Consider the following 15,180-nt stretch of genomic DNA (forward strand, 5'->3'; position numbering starts at 1 on the left):
TCTGTGCTCTCTATCTTGTAGAGTCACTGTGTGACTTCAGTTTTGAAAGGAACTGATGCTTTGATTTATCCTTATTCAATAAAATAACATCATGTTACTTTTTGATGTGTATATTTATATTGGATGTGTATTTTATTTATAGTCTATGGGAAACTGTCTATCTAACGACTGCAACATCATCTGAATCATTGAATGTGATAACAATGTGTAGTGGGCAGTGGAATAACTATTGGATTCTGTTTGTGATGACTGCTGACTGAGATAAGGGATGAGATTAAATAGATCCTGGAACTTAGCCTGGTCTGGAGCAGGCTAGCTGCACAAAATAAATCTCCATGGTAACTTATCCCATAACATATCTCACTTTTCACTTTTTGCACAAAACAGTATACTCCAGCGTCTGATTTGCGACTTGCAGCTGTGTCCCCATTGTTTTCCATGTTCTTCTCTTGGTACTGCGTTATCACTCAGGCTTCTCTATGCTGGACCATCAAACTGTCCTGGGACCTCTCAATTGCCTGTCTGTGTCTTGTTCCAGATGTTTTGTATCTGGATACAACCTCTCATCTTGTCTCTAACTTGTTGTCCCTTTCTGTGTCTTTTCTTTCCACCAATCTGTGTGTTTGAGCTTTGCCTCTTCTGAGATTGTATGTCTTGTCCCTTTTGAAGGTGTCCATGGAGACTGTGCTGCTCAGCTTTGTACTGTCCTGTTTGTCCATGCTATGATTTTTCTATACTGGTCTATTTTGTACACACAACACAATTTTGAGGTTCAGATTGGAAGTTGACTCTCATCATAGTTGTTGGATCAGAATGCATGGAAATGAAGTCTGGAGAATTTGTTCCTCTGAAGAAAGGTTTATTTATATATTTATTTATAAGGAATAGAAATTACAAACATTAAGTGTGAAGAAAACATACATAGGCTGTTGAATCTGAAAGAAAGCAAGATTTGAACTTAAGATGTTAAGTCAAATTAGTTTCACATGCCCATCTTAAAGAAATGTTGATACATTAAATTCTCAGTTAAACTAACAAGGACATAGGATAAGAACTTAATGGTAAGATAAGGAGGCGGGCCACTTTTCTGACAAGCCAAAGTCTGTATCCATGTTATTGAGGTGTCTTGTGAGGCATTTCAAGGTAATACCCCATCTCTTCTCAGATTGGTGGTCAAAGGGGTCATCCCTGTTGAGTGGAAAGGAGGATTAAGTAACTTGAGATGAGCAGCAGATGGTTTCACTCTGCACTTTTGACATGAAATGCAGTCATGCTGATGATGTGTACCACCACTCATCCTCTCAAGATCCCAAATTTTTGATGTATGTAAGCAAGGAGTCTTTCTGATTCATTGTGCAATATTTATCATAATCCTGAATGAACAATTTTGATACATGTTAAGCAGGATCAAGAACAATTGGTCAGACTGACTTAGATTCCAGTTGATGGCTTTGCCACAACTGACCTCAAACATAATGAGTCCAGAGCTACTGGACAGTTCCGGGGATAGGCAGAGTAAGTCACTGTGGTGGAGGTGCTTTGTGTGATTGGAGGCAAGCTAGGTCCTCATCAAAGATGTCATCTGTGCTTGTCGGAGGATTTTCCTGTTCTTTCTGTACTTTCAGGTATTCTAGAAGGTTAAGTTTAGAAGGTTTTCCACTGGTCAGTCTTGAAACTGTTGGCATTTGGAATATTAGCAATGGCATTGATCCAATATATTGACTTTTTCAACTCTGATCATCATCAGGTGCAACAGACTGGATTGGGCCAGGTATCTCATAAATAATAATAATAATAATAATACTAATAATACTAATAATAATAATAATAATAATAATAATAATAATAATAATAATAATAATAATAATAATAATAATAATAATAATAAATGGAGACTCATAAATAATAGTAGTGCAAAAACAGCAGGTTGTGATATAATGGAAAATAACAGCAACACAGTGCTACATTAAATGATGCTGGTGTTAAACAGTCTGACAGCTTTTGCAATGAAGGTTCTTTCTAACACAATGGATATAGCAGTCTGTTACTGAAAGAGCTGCTTAAGCCTTCCACCGACTCATGCAGGGGGTGAGAGGGGTTGTCAATGATTGATGTCAGCCTGGTGAACATCCCCTTCTCACCCACCTTCTCGATGGTGTCCAGAGGGCAGTCCAGGACAGAGCCAGCTCTCCTGACCAGTTGGTTTAGTCTATTTTTGTCCCTCTCTGGGCTCCCACAGCCCCAGAAGACCACTGCATGGAAATTTGCAGATGCCACCACAGAGTCATCAAAGGTTTTTAACAGTGTCCTACATACTGCAAAGGACCTCAGCCTTGCAGGTGTCTTCCACACCAATGCCTGGTTGGTATGCGACGGGGACGAGCTCGCTGCTCACCAGGTGACAGAGCTCGTTCAGTATGATCCTCTCCATGGTCTTCATCAGGTGGGAAGTTAAGGCTACCGGCCTGAAGTGGTTAGACTTTCTGGGAACCACACAGGAAGTATTTAAGTTATACACAAATAAAATTGAATTGAATTGAATACTCTGACAACATGGTGAAACAAGTCACATTTAGACAACAGGTTTATGTTAATTTCCATCTGCTGTTCCTGGATTGCGCATGTGAGGATAACATACTGCCACAAAAGTCGTAGCTTTTTATTATGGTAAAGCTAACAAGGTAAGTTACATTGCTAGCATTACCTGAGGTTGTTAGCGCCTAACTTTATTCAAGCATTAGGTAGCATACATACAATAATAACAATAATAATAATAATAATAATAATAATAATAATAATAATAATAATAATAATAATAATAATAATAATAATAATGCCACTAGTGATAAACTCTAGGTTGAACATGTGGAAGTTATCTGAGGTAAAAAAAACAAAAACAACTTACCGATCAAGAACAGGCTGTTACCCAATCAATGAATGACTGAACATGGAAGTGGCGTCTTAACTGAACACAGACTGACAGACTAAGTTTCAATTTGAATTTTGACATCAGAAGAGTGTGGTAAATGCACTAGATGTGGGGCGATGAACACTAATTTTGCCACATTGCAAAATCCATTGCCATTTGAATAAGAAGACAAAAAAAAAAAAAAAAAAAACCAAGCCTACAGCAATATGAAATGTAACTGATTTAACATTAATTTGTATTTTTAATTGAAACTGAAATGCCACTTTGCATGTTGACCTGCCAAAATGCAACATGCATTTTCAAATAGCTCAACCAAATTGTGCATTGTCATGATATGGTTATTTGTTTTGCTATTTCCAGTTTTATGTTGAAGATCCTCATGTTATCTTTTGCTTTTGAAGACCATGCATTATAGCGCATTATGTGGGCATACTTACTACTCTTGATGGCTGATGTGTGTATAAGTAGTGTATTGTATATGTATCTTAATGTATTATAAGACCATTCAGTCAACTTCTAGTTTCTGAGTAGTCTAGAGCACCCAATAGACACTTGGCTATAATTCACTGTAAGTCACTATACTAAATCTATAATGCTTTAGGACTGCTCATACAGTGCATCAGAAAGAATTATGTGTTATGAGTATAGTCATATAAGCATCATGAATGCATTATAATTCACTGTGAATGCCCCCATACTACACTAAAGATTTGGTCCTCATCAAAAATATTATTTAGGTAATAGGCTTTTATTAAAATGCTGTTTCCACTCATTGTGAAGTACAGTGAAACTTCATCAGGAACTCACCAATAACATGTTGCATATTGGGATTAGTTCTTCAAACAATTTTCTAGAGCTGACTTGCAGTTTCACAAAAACAATATCTCAAAAGCTACTCCAAATTGAGTCATTGTGGGCCTCAATAATCACAAAAAAATTCTGCAAGATTCTGTAGGGACTGAGTACTTTAAACTCGTGTTATAGTGCTATTATAACTGTAACATAGAAATATTAAAAAATATAGGTGTAACGTCAACAGCCACAGACACAGATGCATTAATTCAAGAATTTCTCCCCTCCACTTTTTAACACTGGTACAGAACAGAGCTGATACAGAAGTGCAATGAAATCAGACAAAGCATCCTTAAACAGAAAACCTCCAATGAACAATGGCTATTAGATGACTAGAGACTGACTGAAAAGACACAAGTTCAGCAGATACATTGAGAAAGTGCTGAGAACAAATTGCAATATTTCAACAGATGAGAAATGAGGACAGATTAATGGACAGAAAAAAGGGGATGGGGAATGGGGGATGGGGGAGGAACAGAGAAAAAAGTAGAGCCAAGAGACGATGTTCAGCAGCAAAAGGGAGAGTCTTGACACCGCAACCTGACAGGATGTTTGAACTTCTGGACATTTAGCTGAAAGTACAAAAAGTGAGACAATGTGTTCATATTGTTGTATGTTTTAACTAACATGCCCCAGCAGTGCAAGTACAATACAACAAGTCAGCTAAAGTTTTCAGACCCATTTGACTAAAGTAGAAGTATTTGTTTTCTGGACTATCTATCTATCTATCTATCTATCTATCTATCTATCTATCTATCTATCTATCTATCTATCTATCTATCTATCTATCTATCTATCTATCAGTAAGTAAAATGAGAAAATATCAATTCAAATTCCAAGCTTGCGATTTTCTTTTAAAGATTTTGTGTGGCTGTTTGCCTTTATTTGATAGCTGTAGAGACACATGAAAGGAGGAAGAAGAGTTTGGATGATAGCAAAGGGCTCTGGGTTGGAGGCAAAGCTGCACTGCTGCAGGATAGACACAGCCTCAGTACATGAGGAGCATTCTACCAGGTGAGCTATCACAGCATGCCACAAACCTGCATTTAGCAATTTCCATCTATAAGTGACACCCTTGATAATCCCAGTGTTGTTTGTCTGTTCTACTTTATCTAAGCAGGTAGCCATGGTTTCTCTCTCTCCCTCTCACTGTACGGCTCTCTCTTGCTCAGTGTGTCAGATGTTTAGAGTTTCCTCTTAGTGATATTGGTACTAAATGTAGTTTAGTTGTCATGTTTAAGGTGAGACTTAGTGGATTTGAAACATTGCTGCACACCATGAAAACTTAATTGTTAGCTCCCGTACTTCCTGCCAGGCCTCAGTAGCTGGTGCAGAATGACCAAGTGTAGCTCCTGCTAGCTACCCCTCAGCACCTCCTGAGCAGCCAGGAAATCAAGGAGGCTGGGTGACTGTCCAGAGGAAGCATACACCTTCACCACCAACCAGTTCATGTTTTGCACTCAAAAACTACAAAACTACAAGCAGTTCAGTGTGATCAATATGCCAGGGGGATTAATATAAAAGAAAAACGAAAATGAAATAGAAATAAAAGGAATATCTAAATAAATATTTTGTAAAGCTTGAAAAAATTACAGGTTTTAATTGCTTTCTTGTTTGTACAGTCAGAAATTGAAGAAATGTACTGTTTGATATACGCAGACAACTCTAAAAAGTTTGGCTTCTTGTTGAGGAATTTAGACCTGTGAATATAAAATTTAGTTACAATAATAAGCAAATTAATTACATAAAATTGAGAGATAATATTCTTGTCAAATTCAGTATATCCGAACAGTACATTTTTCCAGCATAAAGTCAAGTGGTGATAGATATGGTCATTAATGTAACGTGACAGTTTTGCGGGCAAGACCAGAATAAATGAAGTGTTTCATTAGAAAATCCACAAAAGGCACAGCTCACATCAATGTCTTTTTTGAGTCTTTGAATAAAAGTTGTGATTAGTTGGGTAAAATCTGTGAAGCATTTTGAATGTTATTTCTTTGACTTTGTTTGTCAAGAAGAATTTATGAGGTAGTAGCCAGACTTTATCCCAACAAATGTCTCCAACAAAAGAGGACCAGTATGATATAGCAGAGGGTGTGCTTACAATATACTGCTGAAAAAGTCAATGAATAAGTTTGTTTTTATTCTTAGTATTCAAAGAAAAACAAGCTTCTCCAACAACTGATTTAGTTACATCTGGTAGTGCAGGGCGAGTGTTGTTTGTTTTAAAGTCTTTAAACAGTGAGATAACACCTGAAGGCACAGCATCAAATACAACAGAAAAATCCTTGGGTGTAACAGGTATACCATAATGATGAATGAATTCAGCATAATTGTAAAGTTGCCCATGTTGATTGAACAACTGATTCAACAAAAAAAAGTTATTATCAAACCACCGTTGGAGAAAAATGGACTTGTTTTTATAAAGAACATATTTATTGTTCCAAATAAAAAATCTATGGGGCGTAAGATTTTTCCACACAAAGTCAAATAAAACTTTGTCTATTTCTTTACTGACATGACTATCCACACCTAATGACAGCGTAGCATATGTTAATCTAGATATTCCCTCTGCCTTTGAAAGAAGAATCCTACCTCTTAAAGATAAATCACGTAAAAGCCACATATTAAATTTCTTTTTTGTTTTATCAATTATTGGGTTGAAGTTATTGGCACATCTTTGGGATTCATTTTTATCAATAATGATACCTAAATAAGTAACTGAATTTTTTACCTGAATATTGGAAATCGAATTAGCATAACAGTTTTTAATAGGTAATAATTCACATTTTTTAAGATTTAATCAAAGACTGGAAGCTTTAGTAAAGTGATCTATAAGATTAATAGCTAAAAGTACTTGAGAACTTTCATTGCTATGCAGATGATACCCAGCTATATTTATCAATGAAGCCAAAAGAAACCAGTCAGTTAACTAGACTACAAGCATGTCTTCATGACATAAAGACCTGGATGACCTGCAATTTTTTGATGCTAAACTCAGACAAAACTGAAGTTGTAGTAGTAGGCCCTAAACATCTTAGAAAGTCACTTTCTGATGACATAGCAGCTATGGATGGCATTGCGCTGGCCTCCAGCACCACTGTAAAGAATCTGGGAGTTATCTTTGACCAAGACATGTCCTTTCACTCCCATGTAAAACAAATTTCAAGGACAGCCTTTTTTCATCTACGTAATATCGCAAAAATCAGGTATATTTTGTCTCAAAATGATGCAGAAAAACTAGTCCATGCGTTCGTAACTTCCAGGCTGGATTATTGCAATTCTTTACTATCAGGCTGCCCAAATTCGTTGCTGAATATTCTTCAGTTGCTCCAGAATGCTGCAGCACATGTCCTGACAAAAACCAGGAAGAGAGATCATATTTCTCCAATACTAGCCGCTCTGCACTGGCTCCCTGTAAAGTTTAGATTAGAGTTTAAAATTCTCCTCCTTACTTACAAAGCCATAAATGGCCAGGCACCTTCTTATCTTAAAGAGCTCATAGTACCTTATTGCCCTACTCGAACACTGCGTTCCCTGAATGCAGGTCTACTTATGGTTCCTAAAGTCTCAAAAAGCAGAACAGGAGTCAGAGCATTTAGCTATCAAGCTCCTCTCCTGTGGAACCATCTTCCAGTCTTTGTCCGGGAGGCAGACACTCTCTCTACATTTAAGAGTAGGCTTAAAACTTTCCTCTTTGATAAAGCTTATAGTTAGGGCTGGCTCAGGCTTGTCCTGGACCAGCCCCTAGTTATGCTGCTATAGGATTAGACTGTCGGGGGACCTCCAAAGATACACCGAGCTCCTCTGTCCTTCTGTCCCTCTCCATCTGCACGCTTTCATGTCCTACCACGGCGTGTTACTAACTTAGCTCCTTCCCCGGAGTCTCTTTGCTTTGTCGTCTTGCAGATTACACAGTGGCTGAATCTGGATCGTGGATTTCAGCTGTATCTCCCGCCTTGGCCCTGCCTGACATCCACTGCAACTGCCACTGCTATTATTACATCCACTGTCACTGTTACTGTGATTGCATGTCTGTCTCTCTGTCTCTCTCTCTCTCTCTCTCTCCCTCTCTGACTGCATTTCTGTCTCTCTGTCTGTCTGTGTCTGTCTCCCTCTCCCTTTCTTGCTCTCCCCGGTCGAGGCAGATGGCCGCCCACCCAGAGTCTGGTTCTGCCCGAGGTTTCTGCCTGTTAAAAGGAAGTTTTTCCTCGCCACTGTCGCCAAGTGCTTGCTCATGGGGGAATTGTTGGTTTTCTGTATATAAAAGAGCTTGGTTTGTACCAGCTCTATATGGAAAGTGTCCTGAGACAACTTCTGTTGTGATTTGGCGCTATACAAATAGAATTGAAAATTGAAATTGAACTGTTCTTTAGGAACAGAGTTGTGTCATCTGCCAGGTGACTTATAATGATAGTTCTATCAGCAATGGTGATACCTTTTAAATTACTGTGCTTAATATGTTCACATAAAAGTTGAGCAGCAAGTAAAAATAAATAAGGGGAAATTGGGCATCCTTGCCGCACGCCTCGTTTCACATCGAATCTAGAAGACGAACCAAATTTAATCGAACAATTGGCGTTACTGTAAAGAGTTTTGATTGCATTACAGAAGTAGTGTCCAAAGCCGAATTTCTGTAACGCATGAAAAAGAAAAGAATGTTCAACAGTATCAAAGGCTTTAAAAAAATCTAAAAAGAGCAAAAAACTGTCATCTGAGATCAGGTGTGAGTAGTCAAGCAAGTCTAAAACCAGCCTTATATTATTTGTGATGTGTCTATTCGGCATAAAGCCTGATTGAGCTTCATCAATTAGAGAATCTAGAACTTTTTTTATTCTTTTAGCGAGGATTAGGGCCAGAATTTTATAGTCATTATTTAACAGACAGATTGGGCGCCGATTTTCAACGTAAAGAGGGTCTTTCTGTGGTTTAGGGATTAATGTGATTAAACCTTGAGTCATACTAGTAGGCAAAGTGCTGGATGATAAACTTTCATTGAACACTTGAAGGAGAAAAGGTGCCATCTGCTGGCTGAAAATCTTGTAGAATTCTGATGACAAACCATCTGTTCCCCGGGAATTGTTGTCTTTTAATAGACCAATACTGTTACGAATTTCTGTTTGTGATAAAGGGAGATCACAAAGTTCTCTTTCTGAATCATCAAGTTGAGGAGTATGTTGTAGAGAATTTAAGAACGATAGGGTGTCAGAGTATTCAGATGTGTATAACTTTCTATGAAATGTAGAACAGAAGTCAGATAGAATTTTTGGGCCATCAGTTATATTTCCGTTAATTATTAATTCATCAATAGTGTTGATTTTTGCATGATGTTTTTCCATTTTGAAGAAATAGGCAGAGTTCTGTTCTCCTTCTTCCAACCATTTTTTCTGGGATCTAATAAAAGCACCCTCTGCCCTCCTTTTGTAAATAATATCCTCTAATTTTCTGGCTTTAGCAAGGCTGCTTCCATAGGTCCAAAGGTATTTTGCTGATTCATGTTTAAAAAGTTCCCAGTTTAAGCAAAATGAATTATCTACTTTTGCCTTTTTATAGAAAAATGATATTAAGTATGAAAGTCTTGATTGGACTTCCTCAGACTGAAGAAGGGAGTTGTTTAATTTCCAAAATTTTGCTTTTCTGCCTTGATCAGAGGGAAACAGTTTAATAGAAATGTAAATAGCTTTGTGATCACTTAAAGGACAGGGAATAATGTCAACAGTCACGTCTTGTTCCTTAAGGTGTTTGGATAATAACCAGAAGTCTATATGAGAAAACCTCGTGTTATTTTTGTTACTCCAAGTGAATGTTACTATATCTGGGAATTTGAGTCTCCATATGTCCACTAAGTCATATCTTTCCATAAAGAGTTTAATAAAAGTATTCCTGTTATCATCTCGAGCCAGTGGCCATCTGTCTATCAGCGGGTTCAACGTAACATTAATGTCTCCTCCAATTATGATGTAGGAATTTGGAAATTTGGTTAACCAATATTTAAGCCTGCCTTCTATGTCAGCAAATAATTGAATGTTTTCTAAACTAGAGTTGTACCCATAAACATTGACAAGAGTCAAAACAATCTTATTATAAGTAATGACTTGACAGACAAAATGTCCATTTGGATCAGTGTTACTAAGTAAAATGTCACTGCTGTACCTGTTTTTTATGGTTAAAACCCCAGCTGATCTTTCTGTGCAATGAGAAAACACATTTTCAGATGAATCTTCAGCAACGCCATATAGATTCAGGTTCCACCTCCTTGAGTATGACTCCAGTTCGCAGATGCGTGTTTGGAGGCTGACAACTTTGCGCTCTTGCTCTTTGAGACGAGTGTCAACATTCATCTTTTTCTTTTGTGTATCTTTTATCTCACTGCATGCAAAATCTAGAGTTTTCTTTATGCTTTCTATCTTCATGGTGTTTTCATCAATTTTCTTGGAGTTAACACTCACAAGCTTTTCAATGTTGTCGGCTCGCTCGTTTATGAGTTTAGAGAGAGTAGAGATGACGGTGTTGTCTTCAGAAAGTAACTCATGTTCTTTTTCATACAGCGCTTTTTTTGCTGCAGGAGATTTGCAGGGAGTCACAGGTAGCGGAGGAAAATACTGGAGATGCAGTGCTAGCATAGTCATGGCACAAAGTTATCAGCACATTACCTGGGTAGGAGTTGAGCATGAGGTTTTTGCTTTTTTGCATCCTTTTTCTCTCCCGACTTGACATTAGGTTGATCTCAGCCATCAAAGAAGTTAGTATACGTATTATGAAAGTTGGCTGAAATGTTATTTCTTTGCTTTTCACCGGTTAAAACTTTTTGTGCAGGAGCTCAGTGAAAACGACCTCACTCGGCAGCCATCTTGGTCCCCCCTATACTTCCCCAAGATATATCAGTACTCACATTCCTTGAGGCATCGGTTGAGGGGGTGGAGTCACAGCCATTTTTTGGCTTAAGCCTATTAATTGACCCAAATCCTAAACTCAATTATAACATTTATGTGGATATCAATATTAATAGCCTTAGTGCTGTGTTTACCCCATTATTAGACTTGACTGGCCTCTTCCCAATCCTCTTTTATCGAATCATCATTTAATAACTTTTGAATTCCTATTACTGGACTACATGCCACTGTGCAAAAATTCCTATGATAAATGTCTATCTGATTCCATCGGCATTTATTTCAATTCCATGCCTCAATATAATGGATCATTACAATGCTAACATGGGTTCCTCTCAAATTGCCTATCTTGTTGATAGTGGTGCAGGCTCACTGCATGTGACAGCCAACTCAACTGCCTCTACTTAGCCCTATCTTATACCCTCAAATCTGCAGATAAAGGCAAACATCACAAAAACATGAAAGAAAGTGGCATTCCACCAAAATGAAAGAATTTTGTTAAGCCTGGAGAGATAGTCAGCCCATTACCCATCATCAATAGAACAGTAAGAACAACCCCTGGTTCCTATTCAGCACTGTAGCCAGGCCGGGAAAGAGTCATATCTCTCTTGAGCCTTGTATCCTTATACCCTGTCTTAGACCCCATCCCAACTAGGTACTTGCTCGTATCTGCAACTGCTTGCTATTGCAGTTATAGACTGACAGTGGGGGCTCTATTTTCGTCCCCACCGCTGGTGGGGCGCAGGTTGCACTCCCTGCGCAGTGGTATTTTCATGCAGCGCAGGTGGGCGTGCAGCACACTTGGTATTTTGGTAAACTGAGGCTCATAGAGGTACGCCAGGATGGGCGTTGCGGCGCAGTAGGGGGAGGTGTCGGCATAATGAGCTGGCAGATTTGGATTTTCGGTCCATTTCGGTCCATGTCAGCAGCGTAAAAGTGTGTTGAAAGCTCACCACCCCAGAACTGGTCAACTCTGTGCACCAGCGGCGCACCGCAGGGCAATTGGATTTTCGTAAACCGGCGGAGTCGTGTGCTCACGTCATCAATACCTCACAGGCAGGTTTCCACAGTGTCTGGCATCTCACCGCGATCAATAATTAGCAACAGCCACGATTCAATGTAACTATCTTAGTCAACACATACAGTCAGACCTAAATTTACATATTTTGATCAGTAGCTCATCTGCAGAGGCGTGACCACCGGGGTGGCTGGGGGTGGCAGCGGCTACCCCTACCCCACCACAGCTGCCAATCAGTTTGTCCGAGTCGACATTCAAAAATATGCAGGATGCCACGACTCTTTGCTCTGCACTTCAACTCACGCAGACTTGTACTCAGCTTGCACTATTTCGCTTCATAAGGAGAAAACAAGGGTAAGTAAACAGTCGCTCACAATGTGTAGTGTTAAGTGATTTACAAATGTTTAAATTAAGTTGGTAAGTAAGTCGTCTAGAGTTGGCACAGTGCGCTAGTTTAGCATAATGAATGATTTTCTGACTTAACAGTATTATTTTTAAACAGACAATTGCATGATTTCTTCAGGGGCAGACAGTGATAGGGAGAGAAACAGGATGAAAAGGACTCAAAACATTGAGACCTTTTTTAAGATAAAGAAAATAAATGCTGCAGTTAACGGTGATCAAGGTATCAGTCACTGCATCCTGAATCACCCACACTCAAACTCACACACCACCTCTGCCACAATTGGGCTGGACTGTGGAATGGACAGTTTTAATTTAATCAAGAATTACTGATTCAATTCTATTTAATACTTTACGTCTATTTTAATACTCTTTATTGTTGATGAGTGGAAGTGTGGTTGTTGTTTTTATGAGCTAAAGGACAGTTGAATCTATCTATCTATCTATCTATCTATCTATCTATCTATCTATCTATCTATCTATCTATCTATCTATCTATCTAGATTTCAGAAAGCTTATACAAATAATTTATCAATGATGATCAAGTCTAGTGCATTACTCAAACAGGAGATCCAGCTTTTGTTCACAAGATTGTTATTGAATTCAGTATCACTGACTTCTACATTGTGTATTATAAATGAAAGTCTTGTATTATGCATGGTCTAAAAATGTGTGTATAGTGAGACTTGTTGATTTGTATAAGTGTATATGTGTTCTGCATGGTTTTCTAACATGTTGTTAGAGTTGTAATAAAGCTGTTCATAGCTGAACTAAACGTTTTGTTTCTGTCTCTGTAAGGTAACAAAGAGGTAGGCTAAGATGCCTCTATCTCAGAGCACTCGAGAGACAGAGAGAGACAGACACACGGAAAAATGTAAGTGATGATCGTTGTCCGCTATTACCCACGTCATTTCATTCTAAATATAAATGTTATCATTGTAATGCTTAACGTTATCTACAAAGATGGAGTACATCATTGCTTTGAGGAGGATGAGGAGGAGGCCGAGGATTTACCATCTAAGGACCTCATATTTAGACATGAGTGACGTCAGTCTCCTCCTAGAAGAAGTTTGGGCATCGGACACTTTCCTGCACGGGCTCAGTCATCCTCGAAACTTGCCATGCGCCTTGCCAGCGGCGTTTTTAAAGGTGAGGCGAGGAGCTGGTGTGATTGGTGAAGATTGGACTCGGCTGTGTCAAACCCACTCCACGCCTTCTCCCCTCCCTCCTTCCGGGTTGCGCCGCTGAGTGGGACTGAGATGAGAAGGGGGAGTAATTGCGCTGGCAGTGCAGTGCATGAAAATACCAGAGTCTGCGCCGCCACACCCCATCGGGGGAAGTAGACTTGACTTTGCGGCGCGCCTCCACCACACCGGCGGTGGAATCGAAAATAGAGCCCTGGATGTTTATTGATTGAAGTGTTTATGATTGTTGATTTGAGCTGGCACGAATAAACACTGCTATCCTTCTAAGTCGCAGTTTTCTGTGATTATTCATGCACATTGCAAAACTCAGGCACATCCTCTCTCAAACGATCTTGAAAAACTATAAAATGATCTATGAAAAGAGATCATATTTCTCCCATCGCAGCCTGTATGCATGGGCTCCCTGTAAAATCTAGAATAGAATCCAAAAACCTCATCTTTACCTGCAACTCCCTAAATGGTCAAGTATCAGTATCATATCTTTAAGAGCTCATAGCAACCCATCACCCCTTTAGAACACTGCATATTGTCTTCCTAAAATTTCCAAAAGCAGAATGGGAGTTAGAGCCTGCAGCTATCAAGCTCCTCTACTGTGGAACCATTACACAGTGTTTGTCTGGGGTTCAGACACCCCCTCCACACTTAAGAATAGGCTTAAAATCTCTCTCTCTCTCTCTCTCTCTCTCTCTCTCTCTCTCTCTCTCTCTCTCTCTCTTTTTTTTAGAGATATTATAGAGATATTATTATTAAATTCAGATGTTAATTTTACCTGTATCATTCATCTCTAAAACTACAAACTTAATCAAACTCAACACTTATCATTGCTGTGGTACAGGGGTGTATAATCTTCAATTTCACTTTTTTTTTTTTTTTTTGGGGTCAAATAGCTGGCTCCATAATGTATGTCAAGTATTCTAAAGTCTAGATCTTTTCCTTTTCAGCATATCAATACTAATGCCTAAAGCTATTTTCACTGTTGTATAAAGAAATATAATAAATAATTAAACATCTGACTAAATAAACATGCTATACATTAAGTATTTTTTTAAATCAAAAAGAACATATGGAGATGGCTTTTCCTCTCAAATATGAGAAACTCCGTGGCCAGATAGATTGGTGTGCAATGCAAATGGAAACAAATGTTACACTTATAGGCTCAATAAGCATGGTTCTCACTTACACATCTTATATCACTACTTACATTGAGGTCATGTCATTGAGGGCATGATCCAGTTCCTCACTGATGGCTTTGTACTTGAGTTTCTGTGCATAAAGCTCATCTGCAGGTCCATACAGGAAAGATGTGTTGCAAAGGAAAGGGAGGAAAAAAAGACCAGAGAGGCTGAAAATAGTATTGTGGAAAATTAGACATTTATGATTATAAAGAAACCCATGTAATGTACCGCAATCCAATAGAACAGATACTTAAACCCTGGATAAAAACCTTGGTTAATCTTTTGTTCACATGGGTGACACATGCGGGAAGTGAATATTAGGTAGACCTTTCAATGCAATGCAAGTATACAGAGGTCTATCACAAACAAATACGTCTGATAGTCCCTTGCAATTAATAGGGCATCTTGACTTAAAGAGATATGATCTGATTTAAAAAATAATTCTTCTTGTATCTTGATGCACCACAACTTTTGGTTGGTCATATGACTACAAAGTCAGATACATTCACTTACATTACCATTTATTAGCAAAACAGATTTATGCCAAACTGCCACCGTGTGTTCATTCATCAATATGGAAGACTTTCATTTAGCCAGGCAAGATGGTCTTAAAACATACAGCAAGGCCCTCTGGCATGCCAGGCAGCCTATTACTCATCGTTAATAGAGGAAAATAAGAACAACCCTAGGTTTAAACGAAAAGACAGAT

At 38.6% G+C, this 15,180-nt stretch overlaps 1 protein-coding gene across 1 annotated transcript in view; it reads right to left on the reverse strand.

Annotated features, from left to right (window-relative positions):
* Positions 1 to 3,934: 3,934 nt before the first annotated feature.
* tpm3 (tropomyosin 3) overlaps positions 3,935 to 15,180 on the reverse strand; it is a 39,709-nt gene continuing 28,463 nt past the window's right edge. Inside the window, exons 9-10 of the mRNA XM_070985292.1 lie at positions 14,498 to 14,576; positions 3,935 to 4,353 (exon numbers count right to left, since the gene is read on the reverse strand). Coding sequence (XP_070841393.1) covers positions 4,350 to 4,353; positions 14,498 to 14,576 — 83 coding nt within the window. The 3' untranslated portion in view covers positions 3,935 to 4,349. The remainder of the gene's footprint in view (positions 4,354 to 14,497; positions 14,577 to 15,180) is intronic.

Source organism: Chaetodon trifascialis, chromosome 17, assembly GCF_039877785.1.
Source record: "Chaetodon trifascialis isolate fChaTrf1 chromosome 17, fChaTrf1.hap1, whole genome shotgun sequence".
NCBI classification, from domain to species: Eukaryota; Metazoa; Chordata; class Actinopteri; order Chaetodontiformes; family Chaetodontidae; genus Chaetodon; species Chaetodon trifascialis.